The following is a 14,337-nucleotide window of genomic DNA, read 5'->3' as shown; positions in this document are numbered from 1 at the left end:
CTAAGTCAAATCTTTATCCTCCACCATCCAATTGCTTTGATCTGAAACGTAACATAATAGTATAGCCTTTTTCTTTTATAAACATTTACCTCCATAACAACTTCTAGGCCCAACTTGGCTGCCAGACAGAGTGGTGTAAGTCCTTTGCTGTTAACAGATTCCACATTTGCACCAAGTAAATTTACAATACAGATTAATAAACCTATTTGTGGTAAACCTACGAAAAAGAATTCAATACATCAATTATATTGAGATTGGTGATTGGCGATTTATGTTTACCCACTCCTGAATTATATTTCATTTAGCAATACTCGTTTATACAGATATTCAATATTCAATTAGCCTTCAACACTAAAATAAATATACACCAACTGTAAAAAAAGCATCAGTGTTCTTCTAAAAAATGTGCTTCTAAAGAGTGTTCATCAAGATTGTTCTTCTAAAGATTGTCCTTCTAAACGTTGTCATTCTAAAGGTTGTTCTTTTAAAGAGTGTCTTGTAAAGACTGTTCTTGTATTAAGAGTGATCTTGTAAAAAGAGTGTTCTCTTTAATTGTGTTCTCTTATAAAGAGTGTTCTTGTAATGATTGTTCCTCTAAAGTTTGTCCTTCTAAAGAGTTTTCTTGTAAAAAAGTCTACTCTTTAAGAGTGTTCTTAAAAATATTCTATATCTATCTATATAAAAATGTTTCGTCTAGCTTGCAAGGAGTGTTCTTGTAAAGGATGTTCTTCTAAAAATTGTCCTAAAAATGGTACTTCTAAAGAGTGTTCATGTAAAAATGTTCTCTTATAAAGAGTGTTTTTGCAAAGAGTGTTTCTTCTAATGATTGTTCTTGTGAAAGTGTTCTTACAAATAGTGTAATAACTTTAAGAGCATTCTTTAATAAAATGTGTTATCTCAATAGTGTTAAATTTAAGAGTGTTCTTCTATAGTGTTCTTAAAAAGATTGTTCTTCTAAAAACTTTTCGAATGTTTGTTATTAACAAAAGAAAATGCTGTTATAAAGAGCATTCTTGTATTATGAGTGGTCTTGTAAAGAGTGTTATTATAAAAGATTGTTCTCATAAAAGAGTGTTCTTTATAAATAAGAGTATTCTAATATACAGTATTGTATAAAGAGTGTTCTTATAAAGAAGCACTTACCTCCTCTCGTTATGTAATGTATGAGCAATTCTCCTCTTGCATCTTTTTCATTATTTACATCAAACTGAAACATCTAAGTTATGTATGGTAAATGAAGTATAAATAAAATATCATAATTACTGAATGTTTACATGACTTTATAGCATTCAAAATTCAAGTTAAATACAGAACACATGTGTGCTTTAAAAAGAATAATAGATTTTTAGTTGAAAGCCTATTCAACTTCGCCTCATTGAACTTTTTTCATCAATGTACATATAAATAATCACAAAATGATTTATGTGCTTTGCAAACCTGTAATTTAAATAGTAGATCATCTGCATTCTTTGGCGTTCGAACCAGTTCAAATATGGTTTTATGGTCTTGCATTGTACATTGCTTTCTTTTAGGAAGCTTCGATGGTGTGCTGTAACTTTTTCCTAAAAATGTTCTTGTGTGGGCGCAGAAACACACTTGATCTGGCGTATTACCTGTGATATTGATAATTGTAATAGTTGTTAATAAACATCACAGTTAATAATAGTCATCAGTGGTAAACAATAACTTTTACTGTTACTCTTCTTCTGAAGACATATGGCCATCATTGACAAATACATAACAGTATCAGTTGACTTCACTACAGGTGTTACTCAAGATCTAAGTTGATACCATGCTACTGTATACAGTCCCCCTCCCCCCCCCCCCCCCCCCCACAAACCAGGTATAAACAAAAATTGCACAATCAATATACGTTGTTATTGTTAAATGATGTACCAATTTAATAGTACTGATGCCCGCATATACCTTACACTCGTGCGTTAATACGCTCTAGCGTATCGCTTTGCGTTAAATCTGATGTAAACATTATATGCAGCAGTTCTGCCTGATTCTTTTATCTACTGTTTCTAAGTAACCGCATTCGCATTCACCGCATGGCACCGTATTGTTCCTCGTGAGTTGACAACATGGAGCCATAACCAAATAAAACAAAGCAGCTACAAATTACATTATTTTCTTATTTTAACAAAAGGCCTAGATAGTTATTATGCCTATGGCAGGTAAGCTGCTTTAATTTTAGACCTATCATTGCTGATGTATTCTCATTTTTAATGTTCCTAAAAAATGACGTACTTTGTTGTCAATTATTTACTTCAAACAATTGCGTTACAAATTCACGGAAAGACCGGAGAAGATAAACCTAACCTACTTGGTTAATCATATTTTTTTAGTCTCTTATCAAATTCTTACTAAAAATTTATACCAATATTGGCGAGATTTGTGTGCCCGTAAAGTGAATCAAATGACCTACTGTAAACTACTCTAAAAAGTCACAGCTCGCAAGGCTCCCCCCCCCCCCACCCCCACCTAAAAAATGTTCTCGATCCGCCCCTGGTATACACTTTAATTTTAACTTTTTTATAAAAATTTAGACTTTAATGGCAATATGAAATATATAGGAAGGTTTGTTATTCTGAAAACTAAGTTCTCTCTGGATAGAATTTACTTACTTACTTATTAGGTGTCATGCCTTTGTTCATAACATGTAATTAGATATAGTTTACTCTTTTAATTATTTCCAGCAGTAAATTAGAATGTTTATGTGTATAATGCCTTCATTGAAATTTCAAGATCCAGGCAAGGGGCTCATTCCTACTCATCTTCTGGGTGTCTACATATACTGCTATTATTTTGTATTAAGCAAGGTCACATTATTATCACACTTGATTAATATACACTTTGAGTACCCACTTTGAGCACCAATCAGGGTGACAATCTAGCAGTATGCAAGACTAAATATAATATGACTGGAGGTCAACAGCGTTGAGACTTTCATATTGTAAGCATAGTACACTATCGTTATTAATCGGTCATCTTTTCCTAGGTTAGTGCTATAGAGTTGTAATCCATGTACGAAACCAACCTCTGTAGAGGCCTGAAGAATCTAATCGATAGTAAAAACTACCGCTAAAGCAATGTAAGTATGTAAAGTAATTAATTTGAACCAGTCCATCGCTTCATGATTCATACGATGAATGATAACTGTCATGATTAGTCAAATTACTTGTATTGCGCTTACGTCATTGCGTTCTAGGAACCAAGCTTATGGATTGATCAGTTCCAATTGGATGTTATCAGCTATATTTCACCAGAACACTATTATAAGGTTTATTCTTTTTCAATTTCAATATTTTTAACAAAAAGTAGATAATCAACAGAAACCATCACATGATGTTTTGAAAGTATACATGTGATGTATGTATAGCACTTAATACAATACGCGATTTTGGAACTTTTCTGTTCTATAAAACTTTTTTTAATGATTTTAAATTAAATAGTGCATCATATAATTATTAAAAGAAAAATTTGAGTATTGTATTTTCATTGAGTATTTTTCTGTTGAACATTTAGGCATGGAGTAAAGAATAACACGAGACACAGCACGGCCTATAGCTATCCAGTTATGATTTAGGTATTAGAGAGTATTTCGAACATTAAAGTTAAAACAAAAAAAGTACAAATTAATATTTACCATTCAAATATATTTTCTGATGAGCACAAAGGTCCCAGGAATAAGTCAATTGAAAAGCTCCATGCACTTTGGAAATGTGTTTTATTTTCACTTTTATATTTTTTAATAATATTATATTTATGCATTTTGGCAAGTTTCCAAACCTGTAAGTGCCAGTGAATTTATGTCTCAAGAGATTCAATTTTTCTTTATCAGATACAAATATATTATAAATTTTTACACATGTGTAAAAATTCTTTTTTTAAAATCGCCATATGGAATCTCGATTTCTCTTTACAAACTCGTCACTCAGAGGTCCATGTACAGTACTACATTAATTATTGTTGCACATATAGGAGACAAACATCTGAAATATAAAGCAATGAGCATTTACCATTTTTATCCTTTTTTTTGTTGGAGGCATTTGCAGATTGAAGAAAAGAAACTGCTTTGTGGTTTCCTGCCAGACATGATAAATGCAGCAACGTTGAACCATCCAGTTTGTGATTTACATCTTTAAAAAAGAAAGAAATAATAGAACTTTTAATGATAATTTACTTTACAGTACCATATCCACCACTATCCAGGACAACAGTAGCTGCTAAGGGGTCCAGAGCTCAAGGGCCTCAGAGCATGATCAGTCCAATGCAACTATCCAGCGTTGGAAGGCCCCTTTAGGAGTGAGCGTTTAAAAACAGACGAGGCAAAGAGGCTTTAAATATGATTAATATAAAATATGAAAAGCTGTTTAGGGAAATTAAGGGTAGGATGGTGAAAATTGCGGCCCTGCCTGCGTACAAAATATCCCATGAACAAATATCCCACAGGACAAATTACTCTCAACTTGTTAGTATTTCATTATTGTAAAATAAAAAAAATTGTAAAAAATATAGTGACCTTTGCCTATAATTGTGGTCAAGCATCAACATTGGTAATATCCTTGATTATTTCGTAAAGAAACACAATTTCTAAGTACTGTATTATTTACAAATATTAGTTTAAAGTAAACACATTGATAAACGATTACAGATTTTTGAAAACATCCTTATTTTCTGAGTACACATGGTGTGATGTCATCAGCTCATGATTCCCGAGTATTTTACAAAAACATAGTTATTATTAAAACTATAAAATACTATAGTAATGTATTAGTGTAGATATACTGTATACTGTAGTTGGTTGGATTTTAATATGTTATTAGCATATAATTGGACCGTGTGGTTTGTATAACAAGGTATTACTATTAGGCAAAAAATTAGCCAAGTTTAGTTTTTAATAGTTTCTCCAAGATGAAGATGAAATAAAAAGGGTAATGTAATGCAAATAATTCTGCTTATATCAGTAAGTCTGAATTAAGAGAACAACTCCTTGGGACTTGAAGAAATTGTCCCAGATAGGGGATTACTGTATTTCGCTCTGTTTGTTATCAGGAAAGTGTCCTCTAACGAAGGGTATATCCCTGAAGAGTGTCCCTGTTCTGAATAGGGACATCCAAAATGGAGTCCAGGGATTCCTGATGCATTTACTATAAATATATTTATGAATTTTACCATTACTGACCTACATTTATTATCACGTTTCAAGGTTGTTGTTTTTCAAATTGGCTTACAAAACAGGATGAAGAAAACTGTATTGGGAAGTGCCAAACACACCTACAGTATAAAAATATTATAATTAAGTGTACTATGTTTTTGGGCACCATTTATTAATAGTCATGAGACCTTGCTGCGGCACAAACGACTGTTTTTTTTACTTGTAAATTGTGCAGTGTCTAGCGTGATCAGTGATCTGTAATTTACATGCAGAGTGCTGTTCTTTTTTGCTGCGCACTTTTTGCATTCCAGTGCATAGTGTACGTGACAGATGGATATGAAGATTTCATGAAGACTTTAAATTAGATATAAGTTAAAACACTTTAATAATAAAAATAATTTTAACCCAAATGTTCCAAATGGCTATGTCCGTCTGTCATAAAAAAGTGTTATTTGACCATAGTATAAAATTACAAAAACATACAAATTATAATTATTTTGGTAGGCTCTCCCTGTCAAAATTAAATTAAGTGTCCATCCGTAACATTTTTGTTAATGTTATGTATGGATATATTACAATTTTATATTATTTTTATCATTCAATTCAATCATGTGTGCATGTAGTATTTGATTGATGGTGGTGTGCATGACATTGTACAGCAAATAGTTGAAATTTGTCTTACTATATGGTACGCTCGCTTCGCTTGCGTATTATCTAGGTCGTGTCCACAGATAGTTCTCGAATACATAGTAATTTCCGATTTCAAATGTATGTACTGCATGACAATAAAACATTGTCGTTTTAATACAAAAAACAAATAAATAGACACGATGATTTATGTAGTCAGCCAAAATTAGCACCCTGCGAATTACTTCCAAAAGAGAAACTTGTCACAAAATGAGCCAAATGTTTGATTAAGACTCATTTAAACAAACCCAATTTGTGTTTTGTATCTAACATTAGGGTTGAGGATGAGGATAGATACATAGAGGAACAATTTTTTAATATATTCTTTATATTAAATTATTCTTTATATTTCTTTATTATCCACTAAGTAACATAATATTTTTTATAGGCCTATAAATAATATAACACTAAATAGAGTAAAACATTTAAAGAATTAATAACTGTTAAAATTGTCACTGTCATAGTAAAGTACATGTAACGACCACTACAACGTTTATATTTTTTGTAATTATTAATTAATACAAACGTTGAGAAGCAACTGTCAGTAATAAAGTATTATATTATTATGTGTTTATAATCTAAAAGTAGGGGCTACCCACACTCACAGTAATAAAGTTTATTTGTATATTTATTTATATTATATCTAAACACAATAAGAAATTTGAGATTAAAATGGCGATCAAAAGTGGTTAATACCTATTTACAGTATTGTATAGCATTACAATACTATTTATTGATGTTTATTCTCCAAGGGCCCATAAATTTACCTACAGTACTTGTGTTAAACCATGGAGGTACAGTATGCAAGCATGGTTAAACCAAATAATTTAGAATGTTCCATTCATTGCAAATCAATACATTTGTATAAACGTATATTAAATCTATCAAAATAGTATTTTTTAAAGAAAATCGGATTCAACATTATGATACTGTACTCATAGTAAAGTACATGTAACGACCACTACAACGTTTATATTTTTTGTAATTATTAATTAATACAAACGTTGAGAAGCAACTGTCAGTAATAAAGTATTATATTATTATGTGTTTATAATCTAAAAGTAGGGGCTACCCACACTCACAGTAATAAAGTTTATTTGTATATTTATTTATATTATATCTAAACACAATAAGAAATTTGAGATTAAAATGGCGATCAAAAGTGGTTAATACCTATTTACAGTATTGTATAGCATTACAATACTATTTATTGATGTTTATTCTCCAAGGGCCCATAAATTTACCTAACAGTACTTGTGTTAAACCATGGAGGTACAGTATGCAAGCATGGTTAAACCAAATAATTTAGAATGTTCCATTCATTGCAAATCAATACATTTGTATAAACGTATATTAAATCTATCAAAATAGTATTTTTTAAAGAAAATCGGATTCAACATTATGATACTGTACTCGAGCTGTTCAACCAGTTTTCAGCCATTAAAAACAATTATCGTAGGAGGAGATAGGAAAATGCGAATTATCCTCGTATGCAGGTATTTTTCAAGATGGACACGCATTAGACAGTGTATACCACGATCGGAAAACACCCCATTTGGGGCAAATCGTTGAACCTAAATTTGTTTTAATTGTCAATAACTAATTATCGAACTCAATTTAATTAGTAAACAGGGTTACACCAGGTGGTTAAAATCAGTATAGAAAGTATGAACCAACTTTATATACCATCAAGTAAACATTCTAGAAATAACGCGCGATTTACCGAATTTTACCCTTACGTAAGTTTATATATAGATAATTAATTCATTTCAGAAACTGTTTTGCTGAAGTGAAAACCTCAAGAATTTGTCAGGGAAAAGAGTTTGGCATGAGAATATACCGCTTTGGATGTGAAAAGATTCAAAAGATTGTAGTCTTTTAGGTGAGCGTTAGCCATACAGTGTAGCTGTTTATCAAATTCTGTACTTTGAACCAGGATCAAGCAATCTCTGAATGCAGTGCATAGTTACTATAGTATCATTACATGTAAAACAGTACAGTAGATAAGAATTTTAACTGTTACAATTGTTACATAAAATGGTCATTCTATCTTACCCTGGTAGGCCCAGTATCGCCAGGTAGGGTTTTATGAAAATGATGTCAAGTAAATGTTTTTCTGCTTTAGTGGTTTTTAAACTAAAATAAAAATTAAACTTAAAATATTTTTCTTTCCAGAAACAAGTTAAAATCAGGTAAAATATTATTAAACTTTTTATTCATCACAATGCGTCAACAACAACAAAACATCACTTATCACAGAGGACATCAGTATTTTGACAGTTTTTTACATCAAAATGTTTTTCAAACGTAGGCAGTTAATAATATCAAATATAATGTTAGCAATTTAAACATAATTTATGTTATAATAAGGCCAAAAAAAAAAATTATTGTGTTGGCCACGCCCGACCGACCCTAAACTGCCGAAAATGAAGGTCGGCTTTTTTTTTTTTTTTTTTTTTTTTTTTTTGAGCCAAACAGCAATTTTGAAACCAAATGGTGAAAAAATATTGTCTTATTAGCCAAATTGGCGAACATATTTCACCTCCGCCGGACGTGTAAAAAAGAAGCGTGCAACCAACCGTGAATCCATCACGTGATAACCGGAATACGCGATTATTAATTTTTGGGGGATCCAAGTTTAAATTAAATAAACACTTTGATTACACAGTGGTTGAGACTGGTTTTTAATAGTTATAACATTTTTAAACACCCTCATAATTAATGGACTCTACCAATGTTGATCTGCAGCAGCAAAAGAACAACAGATCGTACATCGCACGAGGTTGTTGATGCGGTGTTTTTTGGTTTTACTGTACAGTACTACGATCTGATTACGGACTTGTTAAATGATTTAAAAGGCATGGGTTCGCCAAGCAAGTAGGCCTATATACGTTTAATAAAAATGTACCTAAGATTGTCGTAAGCTCTTTTGTTCAAACTTGTTATTTATATAGCGATAATCCATCCGTTCCGGCATGCACGCTAGGCTTCTAGCCGGACCTCTAGCCTCGATCGATGGGTCCTCCTAAATACCAAGACCTACCAAGAATGGGTAACGGGACGATTCGGCCCTGAGACGATTCGGCCCGGGACGATTCGGCCCTGGGACGATTCGGCCCGGGACTATTCGGCCCGGGACGATTCGGCCCTGAGACGATTCGGCACACTTACATTTATCGGCTTTGATAAGCATTTATAAGCATAAAATAAGCTTTTTTCCCCAAACTTTATTTTCAGAGAGACTATGGGGTAGCACTACTAGGGATAAAGATGCAATAAAGCAAACATTTTGAAAACATTGTCGAAAATAATCATTTTTTAGTCACGCGAACGATGTAAACAAGTTACGCCCTCTGTTGGCCGCTTGGCGAATGCACGAAATAAACAAGGTTTTCGAAGTAATAAATTGAATATAAAATTACGTTTTTTTAGTAATTTATTATATATATTATATCAACTTTGTCAATATCAATAAAATACGGATTGTTAAACACCTTTAAAAACTTGATAAATAAAAAAAAAATGAATATGAATTTGGTCTAAAGTGAGACGTTTCGGCCCACAAAGTGGGATGTTTCGGCCCAAAAGTGGGCCGAATCGTCCCACCAAAAGTGGGCCGAATAGTCCCGGGCCGAATCGTCTCAGGGCCGAATCGTCCCTGAACCCCAAGAACTACCAAGACCTACCAAGACCTGTCAATTTAAAGTGTTAATTTAACGAAATATGATATATATAGACTTCTAATAGCATTTCCAACAATAAAACCTAAATTTTAGCGCTATATAGACACCAAAAATGTTAAATAATCGACAAGCTTCGCGTTCGCGAAACGAACTGAGTTGATGCATACATTGCGTCACAAATGTCCGTATTGCGTCAACTAGTATGACCTACCAAGAACTACCAAGACCTGTCAATTTAAAGTGTTATTTTAACGAAATATAATATATATAGACTTCTAATAGCTTTTCAAACAATAACACCTCAATTGTAGCGCGATATAGACACCAAAAATGGTAAATGTAGGCCTACGACCCAGTAGGCCTATGACAGGAGAACTGCGTCGAGTGTCAGTGAGCCATACTAGTTGACGCAATACGGACATTTGTGACGCAATGTATGCATCAACAACTCAGTTCATTTCACGAAGCTTGTCGATTATTTAACATTTTCGTAACATTTTTGGTGTCTATATCGCGCTGAAATTGAGGTTTAATTGTTGGAAATGTTATTAGAAGTCTATATATATCATATTTCGTTAAAATAACACTTTAAATTGACAGGTCTTGGTAGTTCTTGGTAGGTCATACTAGTTGACGCAATACGGACATTTGTGACGCAATGTATGCATCAACTCAGTTCGTTTCGCGAACGCGAAGCTTGTCGATTATTTAACATTTTTGGTGTCTATATCGCGCTAAAATTAAGGTTTTATTGTTGGAAATGCTATTAGAAGTCTATATATATCATATTTCGTTAAATTAACACTTTAAATTGACAGGTCTTGGTAGTTCTTGGTAGGTCTTGGTAGTTCTTGGTAGGTCTTGGTATTTAGGAGGACCCCGATCGATCGATCGATGTCGCTGGTGGTGGGGAATTTCCCCGCGATAAGAAATCGGCGAAATATGGCTCATAAAACGGCCTACATTTTAATGTTATTGTTATATCTTTAATGCCAGTGTAATTACGTATGGATAAAACAATATAAAACTCAATATTTTTCATCTAGAATAATGTTAACTTGCGTAATGTAGCATTAACACGGAAATAGTTTATTTCGATCTTGATTGTTTTTGTTGGCTTTAAAAATGGTAGCTAGGGGTAGGGCTAGCCTAGGCATTTTTGCCTTCAAAAGCTAGGCCTACGTTTATTTAATAAACCTTTTTTAAACTTTTGTTGAAACAATTATAGCTAGCGTGAGCCTAGGGTGCTATGAAAAGTGTTTAAAAGTCTTTTTGTATCAATTGTGTAAATTGTTTATTATTTTGCCGGCAACACATTTTTGGTCTGAAAAAAAAAAAAAAAAAAAAAAAAAACTTTTCCTACCGACCTACCCATTTTTAGGATTTACCCAAAACGTGGCCAACACAATAATTTTTTTTTTTTGGCCTAATTAAACTTTTGCTTGATAGTAATTTCAATCTTTTGAATATTATTTGTAATTTGTATTATAATAATTATAAATATTATTTTTTATTTAGTGAAAAACATTGTAAGAACCAAAAAGATTGTATTATTATATAATGTACAGTACTGTAATAAACTTTTTATCAAACCTTTGATACATGGAATGTGTCAGACAAAAACCGTCTCTTAACAAATGTTTTGTGTACTGATCCATAAAAAAAGAATTACATACAAATGGTTAAGTTCAAGATAAAAGAAAAGTGTTAGCATTGGGGAATTAAAGCGACATGAGGGCAAATTTCGCAACAAAAGAAATTATCTCATGCTTAGAAAGGGTAGTTTTAATATTTCACTTATTTTTCTCTTCCTCAATAAAAAATTATAACTTTTTATTTCTCTAATGAAATTGTAAATGGCCTAGAAGAAAAGTATTTATATTTTGTTTTTTTTCTATACATTGGATCTAATTCAATTTTGTTTGTTCCAAATTCCACATTTTTTGTTCCCGATTCCACTTTTTTTATTCCCGAATCCACTTTTTTTTACCTTTGAAAGTAGTCTTTCATTCTACTGTGCAGTAGGCCCTGCTGTATGGACTGAGATGTATTCTATACTCTTCATAAACAGTCTTGCTAAATTTTACAATTGTTTAGGACTTATTTGTACAGAATTTACATGAAACCAATAGTGATAATGAGTGCTGCTTACCAGGATAAACCGACAATAGCCTATGTTCTCCAGAGGGAGGGCTAAGATACAAAAAGTTCTTAGAACCAGCCCTGTACCGTAATGGACTAGTCTGCAACTACGCTCTCATGTGGGAACGTTACTACGTACTACTGTCATCATTTTATTTACTAATACTAAGTATAATTTGTATTATAATTCAGTAATTTATCTCTTAACTTTACTTAAATAAATAAATTAATAAATATTACAAATTATTAAAAATAGACATGATATAGTAATAATGATATAATATTGAACTGAAAGTAATATTTGTAGGCTTGTTGTTCACAAGGATTTCAAAGATTATGAAATATATAGTCACCAGACATCTAACAGGAAATTAAAGTCACTTCTAAATCTGTCAACTTTAGAAACAGATGTTAAAACGGTTCACACTATAAATAATCTTTATTGGATAACTTTGATAAAAAGGTTTTAAATAATTTCCAATATGGGTCAATAGCAAAAATATTCACACATATACTGTATCACATATTGTACAAAATGTAAATTGTTACATGGTTACAGTATCTTCCAGGATAATCACACAGTAGTTTTGTCACCGTATGATTTACAAGGAAGATTCGTTCACATATGCATACAGCGCACCACCACTGTGTTACATTGATGTTTCATGTAATCTTTACATATAGGCCTTGCTGAAACATGTACAGTTTTAATAACTGATTTGTTTTGGTATCGTTTATGTAGAACGGTTTCACATTGTAAAAACTCATATGAAGGATAAATGTGTGTATCGCGTAGACTGATCGATTTAGCCATAACATGCTGGCATGTAAAGATTTCCGAATCGCTCCAAGATTTTACATCGAGGTATAACTTTGAAGTGCTTTCACACGTTCATATTGTACCATGTAACAATTTGTATATACCTTATTTGGTATCTTTATCTGAATACACTTTTGGGACACTCTTATTCAAAGAATGAAGGCATGAAACGAATGATGGAAAATATAGGCTTTACCCTATTCAGGAGAATCTTTATTAAGGGGACATTTTGTTTGGTCCCGCAGGGCTTTTTACTGTATTAATATACTTTTTAAATGATACGAGAAGTTACTTACCTATAATTTTCTGTTTAACGAGTTGTTTAAGCAGCCTGGTTGGTCCGCATTTTGTGACCAGTTTGCAGCATTCCGGCAGGAACGCACGCATCTCTGGTTCCCTAAACACTTCCACTAAGGCCTTAAGGCGCTCATCATCTGGCCAAAGCGACTCAAAAGAAACCAGTTGGTCTCCATATTGGAATGGATGGCACTTGAGACTTGGTCGCCAGAATGCATTGCAGATGTTGATGTCTGCATTCTTCTGTACTGGTGAGGTCTGATAAATGTCAATAGATTCCAATGATACTGTTCTGACATTCATGTTGCTTGCCACAGATACAGAATTAGACAGCAACGATGATAAAACAATATACAGGGTAACTCCTGGTAGTTAGTTTGAATAGCATTTCATTGATTAAATATTTCACCATTGTAAAAATATAGCAATTATATAACTTTTGGTTTTGAGCATCTCCTGTAGTTAGCTAAGCATGTGTACATTAGTCATCCTGAGAACGTTGTATGACAGCAACTGATGAAAAAAAACCGACACATCCTGAAAAAATGATAAATTGTAAATGGAAAATGTTGATTTTATTATATATTAAGCTTGTAAATGTGTGTATTTCTGGCCTCTTGTTAAGGAAAATATGGCTTATCTGATCGGATTTTTAGTTGAGTACAGTAGTATAATGTTTTTTTTTTAAACTCATTTAACTCAAAATAAAATAGAAATACTGTATGTCAGTTAGTAGTGTTTTCAATCGAATGCCAATAATTCATATTAATTACAGAAGAACCCTTCTTTTGGGTCCCTTTCAAGAGAAAAGGGGACTCATTCCAATAAAACGATTGAGGGGCAATGTCTAACACTAAAACTTTTAACCAACATTTTTATTGAAACACTTTGTTTGGTTTCAAAGATTTCGTCCCCTTAAATAACAATATTAACAACAATAAAAGCATAAATTAAATGCGCCATATATACATTAAAATTTTCTATAGGCGTACAGTAGTACAATATAAAACAATTAGTTAAAAAATATTAATTAAAACTTTATAAAACTAGTTAAAAAACCATAAAGGTGTAAACTTAGTTAGGACAGTTAATAGTACAGTAAATAAAACTATTTAAAAGGTTTCTTTTTAAAGTTTAGAATTTACCATTACAAATTTTTACAATTAGGTATAAATAAATATCAATCAATAAAAAGCTAGGGTTTTTTAAATATACAGTATTTTATAATATTAATATTATTTATCTTATTGACTGGCGTGAAATGATTAGACACATAATAAATCTGAAATCTAAAAAAAATGATAGGCGGGATACAACCCGTAACGACAAATTCAAAGTTGTTTTTTATGTTATGCGGCATGAATGGATAAAAATTAATCAAGGCCTAGGCCTACTACAGCTATGTAGCTAGAGTGTACATGCTACTGTATAATGGCTTCCTTACAAACTCTCTAGCTGCTGAGATAACTCACCTTGCTGGGCTGGCTACCACCACTGACTGAACTGTATTTACACTAGCTAGGCCTACATAAAATATGTTCTTC

General features: G+C 32.2%; 1 protein-coding gene across 2 annotated transcripts in view; it reads right to left on the bottom strand.

The window, feature by feature from the left end:
- The window catches only part of LOC144844220 (uncharacterized), a 35,358-nt gene extending 22,087 nt beyond the window's left edge, over nt 1–13,271 (bottom strand). For both annotated transcript variants that reach the window (XM_078701014.1, XM_078701004.1), the window contains exons 1-5: nt 12,793–13,271; nt 4,026–4,145; nt 1,438–1,613; nt 1,144–1,216; nt 90–217 (exon numbers count right to left, since the gene is read on the bottom strand). In XM_078701014.1, coding sequence (XP_078557140.1) covers nt 90–217; nt 1,144–1,216; nt 1,438–1,613; nt 4,026–4,145; nt 12,793–13,096 — 801 coding nt within the window. In that variant the 5' untranslated portion in view covers nt 13,097–13,271. The remainder of the gene's footprint in view (nt 1–89; nt 218–1,143; nt 1,217–1,437; nt 1,614–4,025; nt 4,146–12,792) is intronic.
- Between the last annotated feature and the right edge of the window lie 1,066 nt (nt 13,272–14,337).

Source organism: Antedon bifida, chromosome 1 (genome assembly GCF_963402885.1).
Source record: "Antedon bifida chromosome 1, ecAntBifi1.1, whole genome shotgun sequence".
Lineage (NCBI taxonomy): Eukaryota > Metazoa > Echinodermata > Crinoidea > Comatulida > Antedonidae > Antedon > Antedon bifida.
The sequence above is the reverse complement of the archived record's forward strand: the minus strand, read 5'-3'. Positions and strand labels throughout refer to the sequence as shown.